Here is a 15,870-nt window from a genome sequence, read left to right as displayed (position 1 = left end):
ACCTGCAGAACTGCATTCTGGAGCCAATGATGAGTGGTGCTAAATCCTCTCAATTCTATTATCTTACAGGAGGTTATCAACATCTTGCAGGATTGGGCTCTATGTTTGGAAAATGTGTAAATATTGAGTAGGTCAATGTTATTCGAGTTTTGAATAGCAAGGATCCATATGAATTTAAATTTGAGATTGGAATATACAACCCCTGGTCATTATCCCTTGGGATGGACATTAATTTAATCACATTGCTGTCACAAGCAAGGCATTCAAGCATAGGCACTGCCAAGAACACAGGAGTCACATCAAGGATAAATTCACTTTGACTGTGAAGCTTTTCTTAGAAAAACCACCAGTTCAGTTCACTTTTTAGAACAGAAATGCAGCAACAAAATCCTTTCATTTTCTAGTAACTCAAAGTGCCTCCAGTTAGAATAATGAAAATTACTATGACCAATGAGATTAAAAACAGATGAATCAGAGTATCTATTAATAGAAGAACATCCCTACCTTCTGCAATATTTTTCTTTCAGCTTCCATGGAGGTTTGAGCAGATTTGATTTCCATTGTGTGTTTCTTTACAAGATCTTCCAACCCCTTCACAAGCTGCTCCTTCAAACGCATTTTCTCCTCATCTGACTGTTGTTTAATTTTATGAAGTTCTTCTTTGTGCCGTTGCTTTATATCTTCTATTTCAGTAGCTGCAGCTTCCATGGCCTATAAAATACAGTGGCCTTATAAGAAAATCAAGATAAAGTCCTGGAGCCTGAACAGTCCACCTATTCTGTAGGGGATTTCCTGTCCTCTGAGGTGAATTTCATTGGACAACACTGGGTTCTTGTAAAAAAAAAAAAAAAAAAAAAAGCACTCCCTTCCTGTGAAATGTTAAGGCTCCAGGACTGTACACAACTTTTATAATCTAGCTTCTCACACTTTTTCATATTGCAATCTACTTCTGAAATTAGAGATCTCCTCATGGACAACTGCACTTTCATGGCGATACACCACCATGAATTTGGTCCCCGCTATGTTTCTCACACCAAGTGTGTTTTTCTAACATCCAAGTGCAATAATCCAGTAAGGGGAGCTAACAGATCATGGTAAAGAGAGTTTGGATTGGATAATTAATTTAGCAGGAGGCATTGTGATCAGGGAGCTATTAGGGTCTATAAACTCCTTACTGGTGGGAGTTCATTATTTGAACTTTTGTTGTTAAGCTTCTAAATGGAATCGAAAAGTTTCTTTTTTTACATTAATCAGCATCTTAGCTTTAGGAAGTCTGCCTTGATCCTCTCCCTTTTTAAGGGCTTGATCCTACAAGCTATTGAGCATTCTGCCCTGAACCAGGAAAGCACTTAAGTATAAGCCTCACTTTAAGCATGTGAGTAGTCCAAGTGAAGTCAACCAAACTAGTCAAGTGTGTGTTTAAGTGCTTTGCAGGATTGGGCCAAACACTCAGTACCTGGCAGGACTGAGGCCTATACACGTAATCCAAAGTCCACGGAAGTCAAAAGAAAGATCCCCATTAATACCAATGCACTTTGGATCAGGCCCTAGATGGGGTACCATGCCTTAAGAGGTCTGGGAGTAAATACCTGTGTAAGCACCTGTGTGTCTTCACTGCCTTTCTTCATTTGGCTTTGTTTGGTGGAGGTCATTTGCTGCAGCTGCATTATTTGATTCTTCAGTTCATCTACTTCTTTCTCAGCTTTGCTTTGGGAATTCAGTACAGTTTCCATTTCTTCTGCGGTTGTAAGATTTACATTTCAAACAACATACATCACTTGGGAGTTTACAACGTGATTGACTAGCAAGGGAAATATTTAACAATGACATTAATGAGCATCGTACCTGCGTTACTCAATATTTCATTCTCCTGGAGCATGAGCCTCTCTTTGGCTACAGTCAGTTCTTCTTCCAGTTTTTGCACTGTGCTTTGGGACTCCAGAGTCTCTTGTTGAGACTCCTTAAGCTGTATTTCCAAGTCCTAAAATATCATAGGATATCACTTATTTCTTTGGCATCTTGCATATAGTCCATTTTATTCTCAAGGTGCAGAGGTCACCAAACAGTCACCAGTCACCATTACTATATAGTGATGCCTCAGACCTTGGAAACTTAGAGGTAAGCTAGTTAGTTTTGCCTCTGTCAAGCACTGCAATACCTCCAACATCTATTAGAGAGATTAGAACTTTATTTAAACCAGCTTCATCACACATGCACTGGCTCTGAAATAATAATAATAATAATAATAATAATTAATAATAAATTTGCTCTAATATGGGGCCTTTCATCCAAAGGTCTCCAAGCACTTGTCATGCACTGAGGAAAAAATAGAAAATTCATCACACTTAAATATCCTTTTCCTTTTATGTTTAATGCATTTAATGGCTTTCCTTGCCAGTATTTACTAATGATCAGAGATATTTGTGACTAAAGAAATTTCTTCTTCACAGTTTGTCATCTTGTATGTGTTTGCGAAAGGTAGTCATAAATATGTAACAGTAGAAAAAGCCACCTTATGAAGGAGAGCTTTTATGTGAAAACAAATATTAACAAAATATTGGAAACTACATTTTGTGTAACTGTTCTCTTTCTCCCCCAAATTTATCCCAAAGTGAGAGTTCTTCTTTCAACACTCAGGGCAAGAGTCTAAGCTTATGTGAATCAGCATAGCTCCATTGGCTTCACAGGAACACCACCAATTTACACAGGCTGAGGATCTGGCCCTCAGAACAGATCTTCCTAATGTAATTTCAACCTGAGCCCCATTCAGCTGATACCAAAATCAGAAACTAAAAGCAAAAGACCTGAAACTGCCTCGACACCTCCAGTTCCTTTTTTATTTATTTATTGCATGCCAGAAACACTGCATTTTCTTCCATTTAAATCAGTTTCTGCTAGCAATACATAAACTATTATGGGATGTGGAAAACTAATAGATATAAAACAGTTGCATGTTATAATATGCATAAACTATAGGCAACATGTACACATACACCAGTAGCATGAAGTCTTTTATATTTGTACTATTACGTGTATAATTACAATCTAATCTTTATTTCTGGGACAAGGTTCTAGGAAGTGTTGTTTCTATCCCTCAGCTTCTGCTTCTTTCAGATTAGCTAGTTCAGCAAGGCCCAAATTTAGCAAAGCATTTAAGTGAATGCTTAATTTTAACTTCAGTGGGGCTAAGCAGCTGTTTAAGATTAAGCATGCACTCAGTTTAAGTGATTTGCCAAATGGGGGCCTAGATCCTACAGGCCTTCTAGCAACTGTAAATTAAGACTTAATTAACTGTAAAGTTAAAATTTGAAATATTACATTCTTAAGAACAGATACGGGACCCTGAACACAGCTCAAGTAAGTGAGTTGCATGTAGAAAACTTCCACAGGGGTCACTTCAATGGGACTACTCACTTGCTTAAAGTTAGCTACATGCTTAAGTATCTTGCTGAACCAAGGTTTGTGTCTGGATCCCCCCACCCTGTGTGATGGAAGGGCTTACCCAACTCTGTGGCATCATCCTCCCCCTCTTCTCTGGAGTGTGGGGGAGAGGGAGGCAGTGGAGTCTGGACACATTCCCCATCTGGCCTTGTGGAATTCACAAAGAACAGGTGATGTGGCCTGGGGCTGTCTCATTTTTTTTTTCTTGAAGCCCCCCGTCAGCAGGGATCCACCTTTAAGGAGGAGTCTGTGCTTGTGCAGCTCACTCAGAGCTGTACTGCCAGTCAGTGAGGTGGGGACAGAGGGCACCAGCGCTCTCGTAGGGGGAAGGAGCTTCCTTGTGTCTGGCCCTGGCCACCCATGGACCCTGGGAATCGGTGAGGTTCCGAGCCTTGACGGGGAGGTAAACCCTGCTCCTGCACCCCCAATGGAACAGTATAAGGGAATTTCTGTGAGGGGATCCTTATGATTTCCAGATTTCCTCCTTTTGAGCCCCCTCCAACAGATTATTCCCCATTGAGGAAGTGATCCGGCCTATTATCATCATTGTATCAGAATCTCCCAAGATGCACGCTTTATTAAATGCTACCTAAATTGAGGGTCATGACTAGGAGCATACAACATAAAGCAGCTGAGGTCCAACCTGCTGTCTTGCTGGCTAGCCTCTCTACCCAAGAATGCACCTCATATTGAAGTGGATGGGCTGCTGATGGCTAGAGGGTGGGAGGATACACAGCTGCCGTCCCCCATTCCTTGCATACCCCCTGCCACACTTTGGCAACATTACTGCCCCCTTCAGTAGAGGCGGTTAGGGACTATTTAGAAAAGCTGGACGTGCACAAGTCCATGGGGCCGGACGAGTTGCATCCGAGAGTGCTGAAGGAATTGGCGGCTGTGATTGCAGAGCCACTGGCCATTATCTTTGAAAACTCGTGGCGAACCGGGGAAGTCCCGGATGACTGGAAAAAGGCTAATGTAGTGCCAATCTTTAAAAAAGGGAAGAAGGAAGATCCTGGGAACTACAGGCCAGTCAGCCTCACCTCAGTCCCTGGAAAAATCATGGAGCAGGTCCTCAAAGAATCAATCCTGAAGCACTTGCATGAGAGGAAAGTGATCAGGAACAGCCAGCATGGATTCACCAAGGGAAGGTCATGCCTGACTAATCTAATCGCCTTTTATGATGAGATTACTGGTTCTGTGGATGAAGGGAAAGCAGTGGATGTATTGTTTCTTGACTTTAGCAAAGCTTTTGACACGGTCTCCCATAGTATTCTTATCAGCAAGTTAAGGAAGTATGGGCTGGATGAATGCACTATAAGGTGGGTAGAAAGCTGGCTAAATTGTCGGGCTCAACGGATAGTGATCAATGGCTCCATGTCTAGTTGGCAGCCGGTATCAAGTGGAGTGCCCCAAGGGTCGGTCCTGGGGCCGGTTTTATTCAATATCTTCATAAATGATCTGGAGGATGGTGTGGATTGCACTCTCAGCAAATTTGCGGATGATACTAAACTGGGAGGAGTGGTAGATACGCTGGAGGGGAGGGATAGGATACAGAAGGACCTAGACCAATTGGAAGATTGGGCCAAAAGGAATCTGATGAGGTTCAATAAGGATAAGTGCAGGGTCCTGCACTTAGGACGGAAGAACCCAATGCACAGCTACAGACTAGGGACCGAATGGCTAGGCAGCAGTTCTGCAGAAAAGGACCTAGGGGTGACAGTGGACGAGAAGCTGGATATGAGTCAGCAGTGTGCCCTTGTTGCCAAGAAGGCCAATGGCATTTTGGGATGTATAAGTAGGGGCATAGCGAGCAGATCGAGGGACGTGATCGTTCCCCTCTATTCGACATTGGTGAGGCCTCATCTGGAGTACTGTGTCCAGTTTTGGGCCCCACACTTCAAGAAGGATGTGGATAAATTGGAGAGAGTCCAGCGAAGGGCAACAAAAATGATTAGGGGACTGGAACACATGAGTTATGAGGAGAGGCTGAGGGAGCTGGGATTGTTTAGCCTGCAGAAGAGAAGAATGAGGGGGGATTTGATAGCTGCTTTCAACTACCTGAAAGGGGGTTCCAAAGAGGATGGCTCTAGACTGTTCTCAATGGTAGCAGATGACAGAACGAGGAGTAATGGTCTCAAGTTGCAGTGGGGGAGGTTTAGATTGGATATTAGGAAAAACTTTTTCACTAAGAGGGTGGTGAAACACTGGAATGCGTTACCTAGGGAGGTGGTAGAATCTCCTTCCTTAGAGGTTTTTAAGGTCAGGCTTGACAAAGCCCTGGCTGGGATGATTTAACTGGGAATTGGTCCTGCTTTGAGCAGGGGGTTGGACTAGATGACCTTCTGGGGTCCCTTCCAACCCTGATATTCTATGATTCTATGATTCTATGATTCACCTGGCAGCTGAGGGGAGGATAAGTTTTCAGTCAAGGCACAAGGTTCACCTCTCTCCCCCACGCATCATCTACAGCTTTAAGAGAGGGTGCTGTTCCGGAAGGCTCCCCAATGGATTCTTAATTGTCTCCGAAACTCTGTCAGTTAATTAAGTTTCTCCCTCTTGCCTTACACTTCTCTAGTGCTTACAAAGCACTTAACTCAAAGGGCTATTTATAGAAAGAAAAAACGCTTTTATAAAACAGAATTTTAAAGATTTAGTAATTTGCTACTTTATAGGCAGATGGATCAGCATCTCCCATTCTACCTGCATCTTCTCCTTCAGCTTCTGGGAATGCTTCTTCAACTCATTTATCTTCTGGCCTTTCACCTCCAGCTCAGCTTCCAGCTTCTTCGCCTGCTGCCGCAAAGCAGCTTCCTGGGCCTCAGAGCTTTTCTTCTGCTCTGTTGCTCTTTGCTGGCACTGTTGCTGTGTATCGGCCACTGACTGCTGCATGGCTTTTTTCAAAGTCTCTTTTTCTTTCTTGTAAGAGGCTTGTAGTTTGCTGGCTTTCTGAGCATATTCTTCAGTTATTTTCTGGTTCTCCTTCTTGAGGTTTTCCATTTCATTAATTAGAGCCCGCAACTCTATGCTGCATTTTTCATCTATTGTCTCCTTTTTATCCAATTTATCTTGCCTAAATGGCTTACATTCATTTACCAGGCTCTCGGACTCCTGGTTGAAATGTTGAGGCTTGTTTTCAAAGTCTGTCTTTGAATCTAGCATCTCCTTGGAAAGGGTAATGATCGTTTCAGTATGTTTTGCCTCTGTTCTGAATGCCTTCTCTTCCACCTGCTTCTTGCACATGGTAAATTCTACTAAGGTTTCCTCCTTTAGCCTTGTGTGTTGCTCCAGTGTATCTTCAAGGGTCTGAATATGCTTTCGTAGCTCCTGCTCTTCTCCTACTTTACATTTATATTGGAGAATGGTTTCCCTTGTCTCAGCAAGGATGCGCTGAATTTCCTCTTGATGGGCTTCTTTAAGAGCCTGTATACTGGCCTCATGCTCATCATTTTTAGTGTTCAAAGCATATATCACCTATAGACCAGGAATAGAATATTACAATATGTTTTAATTTATGGTATTAAAGATTTCAGCAGTTGTATTCATCAATGTATTAAATTAATGTCTAAGATGATGATCACTACAGTTAAATGTAAATTGTTCCTTACTAGCAAGGAGAAAAAAGTGAAAATAACAGGCAGACACACCTCAAGTGCAAATTAGAAAGCAACATAGGTGAAGGGAGGAAAAATGACCCTGAGTTTAAGATAGGAGACTGAGACCTGGGAAATATAGGGTCTCTTCTGGACTCTAGCAAAGATTTCCTCAGACAACTTTGGCAAGTCACTAAGGACAAAATTTTCAGGAGTGTCCACTGTACCTAATTCAAAACACAGGCCTGATTTCCAGAGGTGCTGAGTTCACACAAATCCATTTGAGGTCAATGGAAGCGCTGGTTGCACAGTGCTGCAGAAAATCAGGTTTTGGCTGGCTCAAGTTGAGCATTCAACAGCTGAGAAATAAGTGGCCACTTTTAAAATTGTTGGTCTTAAACTTTCTGCAATTTACTTTGCTCAGTCTATAAAATGGGGAGCGATAATCCTCTTCTCTCAGGGCTGATTATGCTTCACTCAATATTTGTAAAGTTTATCCATATGGAAGGTACTACATAAATTCTTATTCATATGGAAAATACTATATAAATACAAAATATTATTATTATTTTGAAATATCTATTAAAAATCTACAGTGGGTTGGAATGAAGGGTAGATTCATAGAATTTTTGCCTGAGCTGGTAAATTTGCATGATGAGCTTGCAAGGCTGTTATATGTGACTGCAAAATATTTAGTATTCTCTTTGAAGAGATACTTGAAGCCTAATCCCATTCCCAGCAAAATCAATGGGAATTTTGCCATTGATCTTCAGGGACCAGGATCAGGCCCATGGGATGTAACTGATTGTTATAAATATTTTCATCTTTATTTTGTTATAGATGTTTTCTTTATTTTCTGCTTCAAGCTTTGATGTATCCCAGTACTGTTAATAACAGTCACCCCCCTAAATGTCAAACAGACTGATTTAATACATTCAAAATCCCTTGTGATGCTGTAAGTCATCCTGTAGTATGTAAAATTTATGCATCAGCATACTCATGTTATTTACTGTTAGTGGCTTTCTGAACGGATTGAGCTAGAGGAATTTGTTAGGACTAATGCATAGGTAATTGTGTTTGAAATGTATAAAGGTCAGTACTGAACTGTGCTGCTACCAACATACACTACAGAAATATAGATGTAGTCATTTAGTATCCATATGTCCGCCCACTAAAAGCCCTACAGGTGACATCTATGTTAGTCAGATACATGTGTCTGGTTATAATGTTTTCCATGGATTTTTGGTTTCCTTCTGTTTATTAGTGGCTCCCTTTTCTGTATTTATTGGCTAACGTATAGTTTCTGGCACTATCAGAGACAGGATCCTGGCATAAATGGACTGGTCTACTCTGGCCTGGCTGTTTCTGGATCCCTTTGTGAAATAGGATGTCTTTTCTCATTAAGCATGTGCATACAAAGTGATGGCATAAAAATATAGAATGGTGTCAAGACTCAAATAGGATATTAATTAATATATTGACATATGCCTGGAGTTTCCTGCTTTTATTTTTCATATCAAAAGTTCAAAGCTCATAGCTCTACATAAATATCTGGGACTACATACAATGTATGCTAGAGATTATGGGCCTGACCAGAGCCCTGTGAGATCAATGGCAAGAATCCCAATGGGCTTTTGACCACTCATTTATAGCCAACACTAGCCTCAAATGCATGCATCTAGAGTCAGGATCACATCCAACTCTTTGGTCACAGTATGATCCCAGTCCTGCAATCCTTGCTCAATCCTCAGGCAAAACATCAACTGAGAGATCATGAGGAGCTTTGTCTAAGTAAGAACTGCAGGTCTGGGGCCTATATTTTGTACACCTTAAGAATATCTTCAGATTTCTTCCAGATACTTTGTTGGTAACATGAGTCTGTCTGGTCACATGTAAGAGTTTTCTGTGCTATCCATAGTAGTATTTTATATATTCCATAGTGTGACATTCACACATTGGACTTCAGCCTTCAGCTATCCATTAAAAAAAAAAATAAGCAGACATGCAACTACCTCCTGCAGAATGTAACCTCATGCCCTGCTAATATTCAAGTCCATGGAGGGGCCTTAATAAAAATAACACAAGTACAGCAGTATCTGGGTATATTTCTGGATAAATATATGACAACAGACAGTGATAGAATCATATTCCCAGAGCCAAGCAAACCAACAGCCAAAAGTCTTTTGGCCATTATCTCAATTTAGACATATATTTTAGCTTTGTATTACATCTTGTTAATTCTACCCTGTTATTTTTAACTGTTTTTCAATGAAACAGAAATGCTTGGAAGAACTGAGCAGATTCTTTCTCCTCTGAAAGTGCTAACCTAAGTCAGTTTGGGAACATATTTAATTATTCTATAGTCTGCTTGAAAAATAGGGGGAAGGGATTCATTCCATCCATGTATTTTGGCAATGACCAAAGTAACTTGTTCGGGTAACCCTTCGATTAATAGGGTCCTGACTTTCACTCGCACCTTAATGCTGAGTCCCTGTCTTGAATTCTAGTGTGCCGCCACTACTTGCCTCCTATTCAGTTGTGTTGTTGGTCGCCGTTGAGCTTGGGCTGCTCCTTGCCCCCTACTGGCTATTGTGAAATTGGGCTTGAGAGGAACCCAAACTCCAATGAAAGTCAGAGCAGGTACAAAGGAATGGGAGTCAACCTGCGCTAGTGGGAATAGCCAACGTTGTAGTTGGTTCCATTGCCCAAAAGGCTGGGAGACAATGGCTTATCTACCCATTGTGGCCATTTAGAAATTATTGGTATCCTGTCTTTTATTGGTGACTAGAACCACTATGCAGGTATAATTTTGATTTAAATATTGTTAGGTTTAAGGGCATAACATTTTCAAAAGTGACGAGTGGTTATGGGTACCTCAGTTTTTGGGTACTCAAATTGAAATGACTTAAAGGATATTGATCTTCAGAGAGCAGGTGCTCAGCACTTTCTGAAAATGATCCTCAGATTGGAGGCCCAAAATCATTAGTCTTTTGAGAAAATTTAAGCCATTAATCTTATAAACAGTTAAACTTGCCTAAATAAGAAAACAAAAATCAATTTTTGTTAAATGCTAATGCCCAAAGACATCCAAGCCCCGTAATAAAAATGGTAATTGACAACAATGTCCCAACTCTAAAAATAACATAAAATAATAATAATACCTTTAGAACTCCCAAAAATATAAAACTAAGCCCAGCAAAAGAAACCCACATAGATAAATTGAAAAAGAAAATAAAAAAACATTTTAGCCTTGCCCCAGAATAATCATTCCAAAGTCATGGGCTTTGGACGGAGAAGCCTCTGTGTGCACTGTGAGATGCTCTAACCCAATCAATCAAAAATGCTGTCATAGAGGGTATGGGAAGCAGTCAGGTGGACTGGTCCTGTTATTTATAGCTCAATATACCAGAAGGAAGACGCTAAAGCATAATTGCTGAACTGTAAGCCACCAGGTGCAGTTACTGGAGCAAAGGTATCATCAGCTAACCTGGTGAAAGCCTCTGTGGAACTGCACTGCAGCATCCTAGTTGCAGTTTAAGTGGTTTTCAACGGCAACCCTAAATAGCCAATCAGTGTGGTGTGACAGCAAAGACTGAACCACCTTGACCTGCAGCGATGATTATATTGTTCTTTGAATCACCAGCATAATATCTAGGCTACTGCTGCCATAGCAATTCTCCAAAGGTATGTGTGCACTAAGAAATTTCTTACCTATTTTTCTGCTATTGAGCAGAGTTAGATGACATGCTGGTAAAAAACACTGGCACACAATATACACCAAAGCATTACCAGTGCAATGGATAATAAACCTTAATACTCCCACTTTATTATTTGATTTCTCTAAATCATTTGCTTTCTGTTATTAAATCTGGTAATTAAAAATGGTAATTAAAAGAAAAATCGAATTTCACCTCAGCAGTGGAGATGGGGTTAACTGGCTCACTGTGGAAAAAAGCTGATTTGTGTTTACAGAGAAGTGTCAGGCACATTATTCTTGTAGGAACCTGAATGCCAGCAATGAAGGTGCTGTTCCAGCAGGTTGCTTCATTAGCTGGATAAAATTTGTCAGAGCGAGGTGTTAGGAAAGAGATGAGAATCAAAGGAGAATAAAATCATAAGTGATTGTGATACTAGAGGCAATCAGCATTCAAAAATATGTTTTTAGGCTTGGAAGGACTAGATTTTTGTTAGTAAATGTTGATTTCACTGTACACACACAAACTGATGAAAAATTTTTCCATTAATTAATACTCAAAATATACAGCTAGACACAGTAAGAAAAATGCTGCTTGAGATCTCATTAGTTTGATTTAAGGTGTTTTACTTTTTCATACGATGTTGACAATTTGTATTTTAACAGCTATTAAGCTTTAACATTTTGAATCCCAACATCTATAGTCATTCAGTAATTATTGTCTGATTCCCATGTTGTCCAACCCCCATAATTTCCTACAACTGAGAAAGCTTAAATTGATGAAAATAGAAAAAAAATGCTTATAGAGAAACATTATATTATACACCGGTTTCAGAGTAGCAGCCTTGTTAGTCTGTATTCGCAAAAAGAAAAGGAGTCCTTGTGGCACCTCTCTAAGGTGCCACAAGGACTCCTTTTCTTTTTATATTATACATATTGAAGTCTGCGAAACCTAAATATGTTCATTAACACCTGCCTAGCACCTGTCAGGAAAATATACCAGTTTAAACTAGAGTTGTTGATTAATCGGAGTTAACTCATGTGATTAACTAAAAAAAATTAATCGTGATTAATCACAGTTTTACTCGCACTGTTAAACAATAGAATACCAATTGAAATTTATTAAATATTTTGGACGTTTTTCTACATTTTCATACATATTGTATTCTGTGTTGTAATTTAAAACAAAGTATTAATCAAACATATTTTTATAACAAATATTTGCACTGTAAAAATGATAAACAAAAGAAACAGTATTTTTCAATTCACATCATACAAGTACTGTTGTGCAATCTCTTTATCGTGAAAGTATAACTTACAAATGTAAAATTTTTTTGTTACATAACTGGACTCAAAAACAAAACAATGTAAAACTTCAGAGCCTACAAGTCCACTCAGTCCTACTTCTTGTGCAGCCAATTGCTAAGACAAACAAATTTGTTTACATTTACAGGAGATAATGCTGCCTCTTCTTATTTACAATGTCACCTGAAAGTAAGAACAGGTATTTGCATAGCACTTTTGTAGCCGGCATTGCAAGGTATTTACGTGCCAGATATGCTAAACATTCGTGTGCCCCTTCATGCTTTTGCCACCATTCCAGAGGACATGCTTTCATACTGATGACGCTCTGGTTTCCCACATTCTGCCATATATTTCATGTTACAGCAGTCTCAGATGGGTTTCAGAGTAGCAGCCATGTTAGTCTGTATTCGCAAAAAGAAAAGGAGTACTTGTGGCACCTTAGAGACTAACCAATTTATTTGAGCATAAGCTTTCGTGAGCTACAGCATCCGATGCATCCGATGAAGTGAGCTGTAGCTCACGAAAGCTTATGCTCAAATAAATTGGTTAGTCTCTAAGGTGCCACAGGTACTCCTTTTCAGTCTCGGATGGGGGAGGTTTAGATTGGATATTAGGAAAAACTTTTTCACTAAGAGGGTGGTGAAAGACTGGAATGCGTTACCTAGGGAGGTGGTAGAATCTCCTTCCTTAGAGGTTTTTAAGGTCAGGCTTGACAAAGCCCTGGCTGGGATGATTTAACTGGGAATTGGTCCTGCTTTGAGCCGGGGGTTGGACTAGATGACCTTCTGGGGTCCCTTCCAACCCTGATATTCTATGATTCTATGATAACCCAGCACATGTTTTTCATTTTAAGAACACTTTCACTGGAGATTTTTTAAAGATAGCTACAGCACTCAACCCAAGGTTTAAGAATCTGAAGTGCCTTCCAAAATCTGAGAGGAATGAGGTGTGGAGCATGCTTTCAGAAGTCTTAAAAGAGCAACACTCTGATGCGGAAACTACAGAACCCGAACCACCAAAAAAGAAAATCAACCCTCTGCTGGTGGCATCTTACTCAGGTAATGAAAATGAACAGTCAGTCTGCACTGCTTTGGATTGTTATCGAGCAGAACCCATCATCAGTATGGACGCATATCCCCTGGAATGGTGTTTGAAGCATGAAGGGACATATGAATCTTTAGCGCATCTGGCACGTAAATATCTTGCGATGCTGGCTACAACAGTGCCATGAGAATGCCTGTTCTCACTTTCAGATTACTTGTGAACAAGAAGCAGACAACATTATCTCCTGCAAATGTAAACAAATTTGTTTGTCTGAGCGATTGGCTGAACAACGAGTAGGACTGAGTGGACTTGTAGGCTCTAAAGTTTTACATTGTTTTATTTTTGAATGCTGGGGGTTTTGTACATAATTCTACATTTATAAGTTCAACTTGCATGATAAAGAGATTACACTACAGTACTTAGGTGAATTGAAAAATACTATTTCTTTTGGTTTTTTTACCGTGCAAATATTTGTAATAATAATAATAATAATATATATATATATATATATATAAGTGAGCACTGTGTACTTCGTATTCTGTGTTGTAATTGAAATCAATATATTTGAAAATGTAGAAAACATCAAAAATATTTAAATAAATGGTATTCTATTATTGTTTAACCGTGCGATTAATCGTGATTAATTTTAATCACTTGACAGACCTCGTTTAAACCAGACATAGATTTACAAAGTTATGCAAACTCTTCACAGCATGCGGAGGGGACAAACTTCAAATACTAACTAGTTAGATATCTGTTCACTGAGGTCAGGTGATTGCATCATCTCTGTTTCCATCTCTGTTTCCAGAGACAGCATCTCTCACCTCCACCGATGGCAGCTAAGTTTGTCACCATGAACTCTACATTGTCTACTGTCCAAGCAGATTACAGAAGAGCATATTTTATTATGTCAGCCTGAAAGGAGTTACTTTCCAAAAATAATGCAATGAGTTTTGAAGCAAAGTCTCCCTTAGTAAAAGGACAGGCTCCATCTTCCTCTCCCGGTGTTCTAGATATAACTATATAAATGGTACAAAACAAAACCAACTAATACATTTCACAAATATCCCAAATAAATATTTTAATAAATGTCCACACCGACATCCTTTTCCCATATTCTTTATTCATATTCAAGCAGAAGGAAGATATTCTTATGATGAAGGCACAGGTCTGAGATTCAGAAGTTCTGGATTTGCCATTGCAGTACTTTTATGCCAATGGACCTTCACTGGTTTCAGTGGAGTTCCACTCATATGAACTTGGAATAGTGCAGTGGTGAATCAGACTCCGGAGTTCTATTCCTGGCTCCTCCACAACTTCATGTATAATCTTAGGCAAGTCATCTAGGCCCCGATCCTCAAGAGTTATTTAGGCACCTAAATACTTTTGAGGATGTGGGTCTTAGTCCCTCTTTGCTTCAGTTTCTTGACCCGTAGAACAGGAATAAGATTTCCTTTCTTCACATGGGGTGTTGTGAGGATACATTCAAGTGCTGTAAAGGGCTTTGACATCATTAGGAGGAATTTTTAACTTCCTGCCTTGGTATGTTGGGTGCTGCTGCTGCGCACTGTTAAAATTTCTCTGAATTTCAATCTGGAGGGTCACCTCAGTCCACATCATTGCAGTTCAATGGTGGGTGAAATTAGTTTTATACACAAATAGGAGCAAATTCAGACCTGATGTATCCAAATGCCACATCACTGGCCTATAGTCTGTAATTCAATACAATTCCTTTGCAATATTTTTAAAGCGCTTTGGCTCAGAACCTAAAGACACACACAAAGGATACATCTACACTGCAGCTGGGAGGGTGCTTCTCAGTTGAAGTAGGCAGATATGGACTAGCTCCACTCCAGCTAGTGTGCTAAAAAGGCAGTTTATCCAGGGGTAGCATGGCAGGAGGCTTGGGCTAGCTGCCCCCCTATGTACACAGAGGTCCAGGTGGGTTTGTACTTTGTTGACTAGTCCAAACTGCTGCATGTGCTACCCCAGCTATCCTGCGAGCAGAGCTAGCATGTCTGTGTCTGCTCAAGCTGGAAATGGGAAGCATGATCCCAGCTGCAATGTAGACATACCCATAGGTAGCGTTATGCTCATGAATAGTCCTACTGAATAATGGTAAAGTGACTCATGTTTGTATTTGCAGGATTGAGGTCCTTGAAGTACTGTCAATCTCAAGCATTCAAAAACTATGAGTCAGTCCCCCAAATCATGAGGTATTTTATAATAAATGTGGGGTGCTTTTTACTTGCCTTCTGGTTTCTGAACCTTTAGGATGAACTCGGGTCATGTTTTCAAGTTTCCCTTTGTAACAATGAAGGCTAGAAACTTATTTTTTAATTCTCCTGAAATCTCTTGATTCCAAAATCTACAGAAAAAAATTACCTAATATCACAAGAGTTGGCAACACTGCTTTGAACATGCAGGTTGACAGGTTATATAAATTCAAGTCACTATTACTACATCCATGAGAGAGATTTTGTAAAGTACAATTCCACTTGTATATAAGAAACAAACACAGTTCACTCTCTGACCGTAGTTCATAGCTCACTTACTTGCCTATAGTACAGGGGTGGGCAAACTACTCCCCGTGGGTGAGATCCGGCCCGCCAGCCATTTTAATCTGTCCCTCAAGCTCCCGCTGGGAAGCGGGGTCTGGGGCTTGCCCCACTCTGGCGCTCCAGCCGGGGTGCGGGGTCGGAGGCCACTCTGCGCAGCTCCCGGAAGCAGCGGCATGTCCCCACTCCAGCTCCTACATATAGGGGCAGTCAGGGAACTCCACTCGGCACACTGCCC

At 40.3% G+C, this 15,870-nt stretch overlaps 1 protein-coding gene across 1 annotated transcript in view; it reads right to left on the bottom strand.

The window, feature by feature from the left end:
• FAM184B (family with sequence similarity 184 member B) overlaps positions 1–15,870 on the bottom strand; it is a 93,139-nt gene that overhangs the window by 47,277 nt on the left and 29,992 nt on the right. Inside the window, exons 2-5 of the mRNA XM_073342436.2 lie at positions 6,142–6,912; positions 1,846–1,981; positions 1,590–1,738; positions 505–711 (exon numbers count right to left, since the gene is read on the bottom strand). Of these exons, the coding sequence (XP_073198537.2) occupies positions 505–711; positions 1,590–1,738; positions 1,846–1,981; positions 6,142–6,912 (1,263 nt within the window). The remainder of the gene's footprint in view (positions 1–504; positions 712–1,589; positions 1,739–1,845; positions 1,982–6,141; positions 6,913–15,870) is intronic.

Source organism: Lepidochelys kempii, chromosome 4 (genome assembly GCF_965140285.1).
Source record: "Lepidochelys kempii isolate rLepKem1 chromosome 4, rLepKem1.hap1, whole genome shotgun sequence".
Classification (NCBI taxonomy): domain Eukaryota; kingdom Metazoa; phylum Chordata; order Testudines; family Cheloniidae; genus Lepidochelys; species Lepidochelys kempii.
The sequence above is the reverse complement of the archived record's forward strand: the minus strand, read 5'-3'. Positions and strand labels throughout refer to the sequence as shown.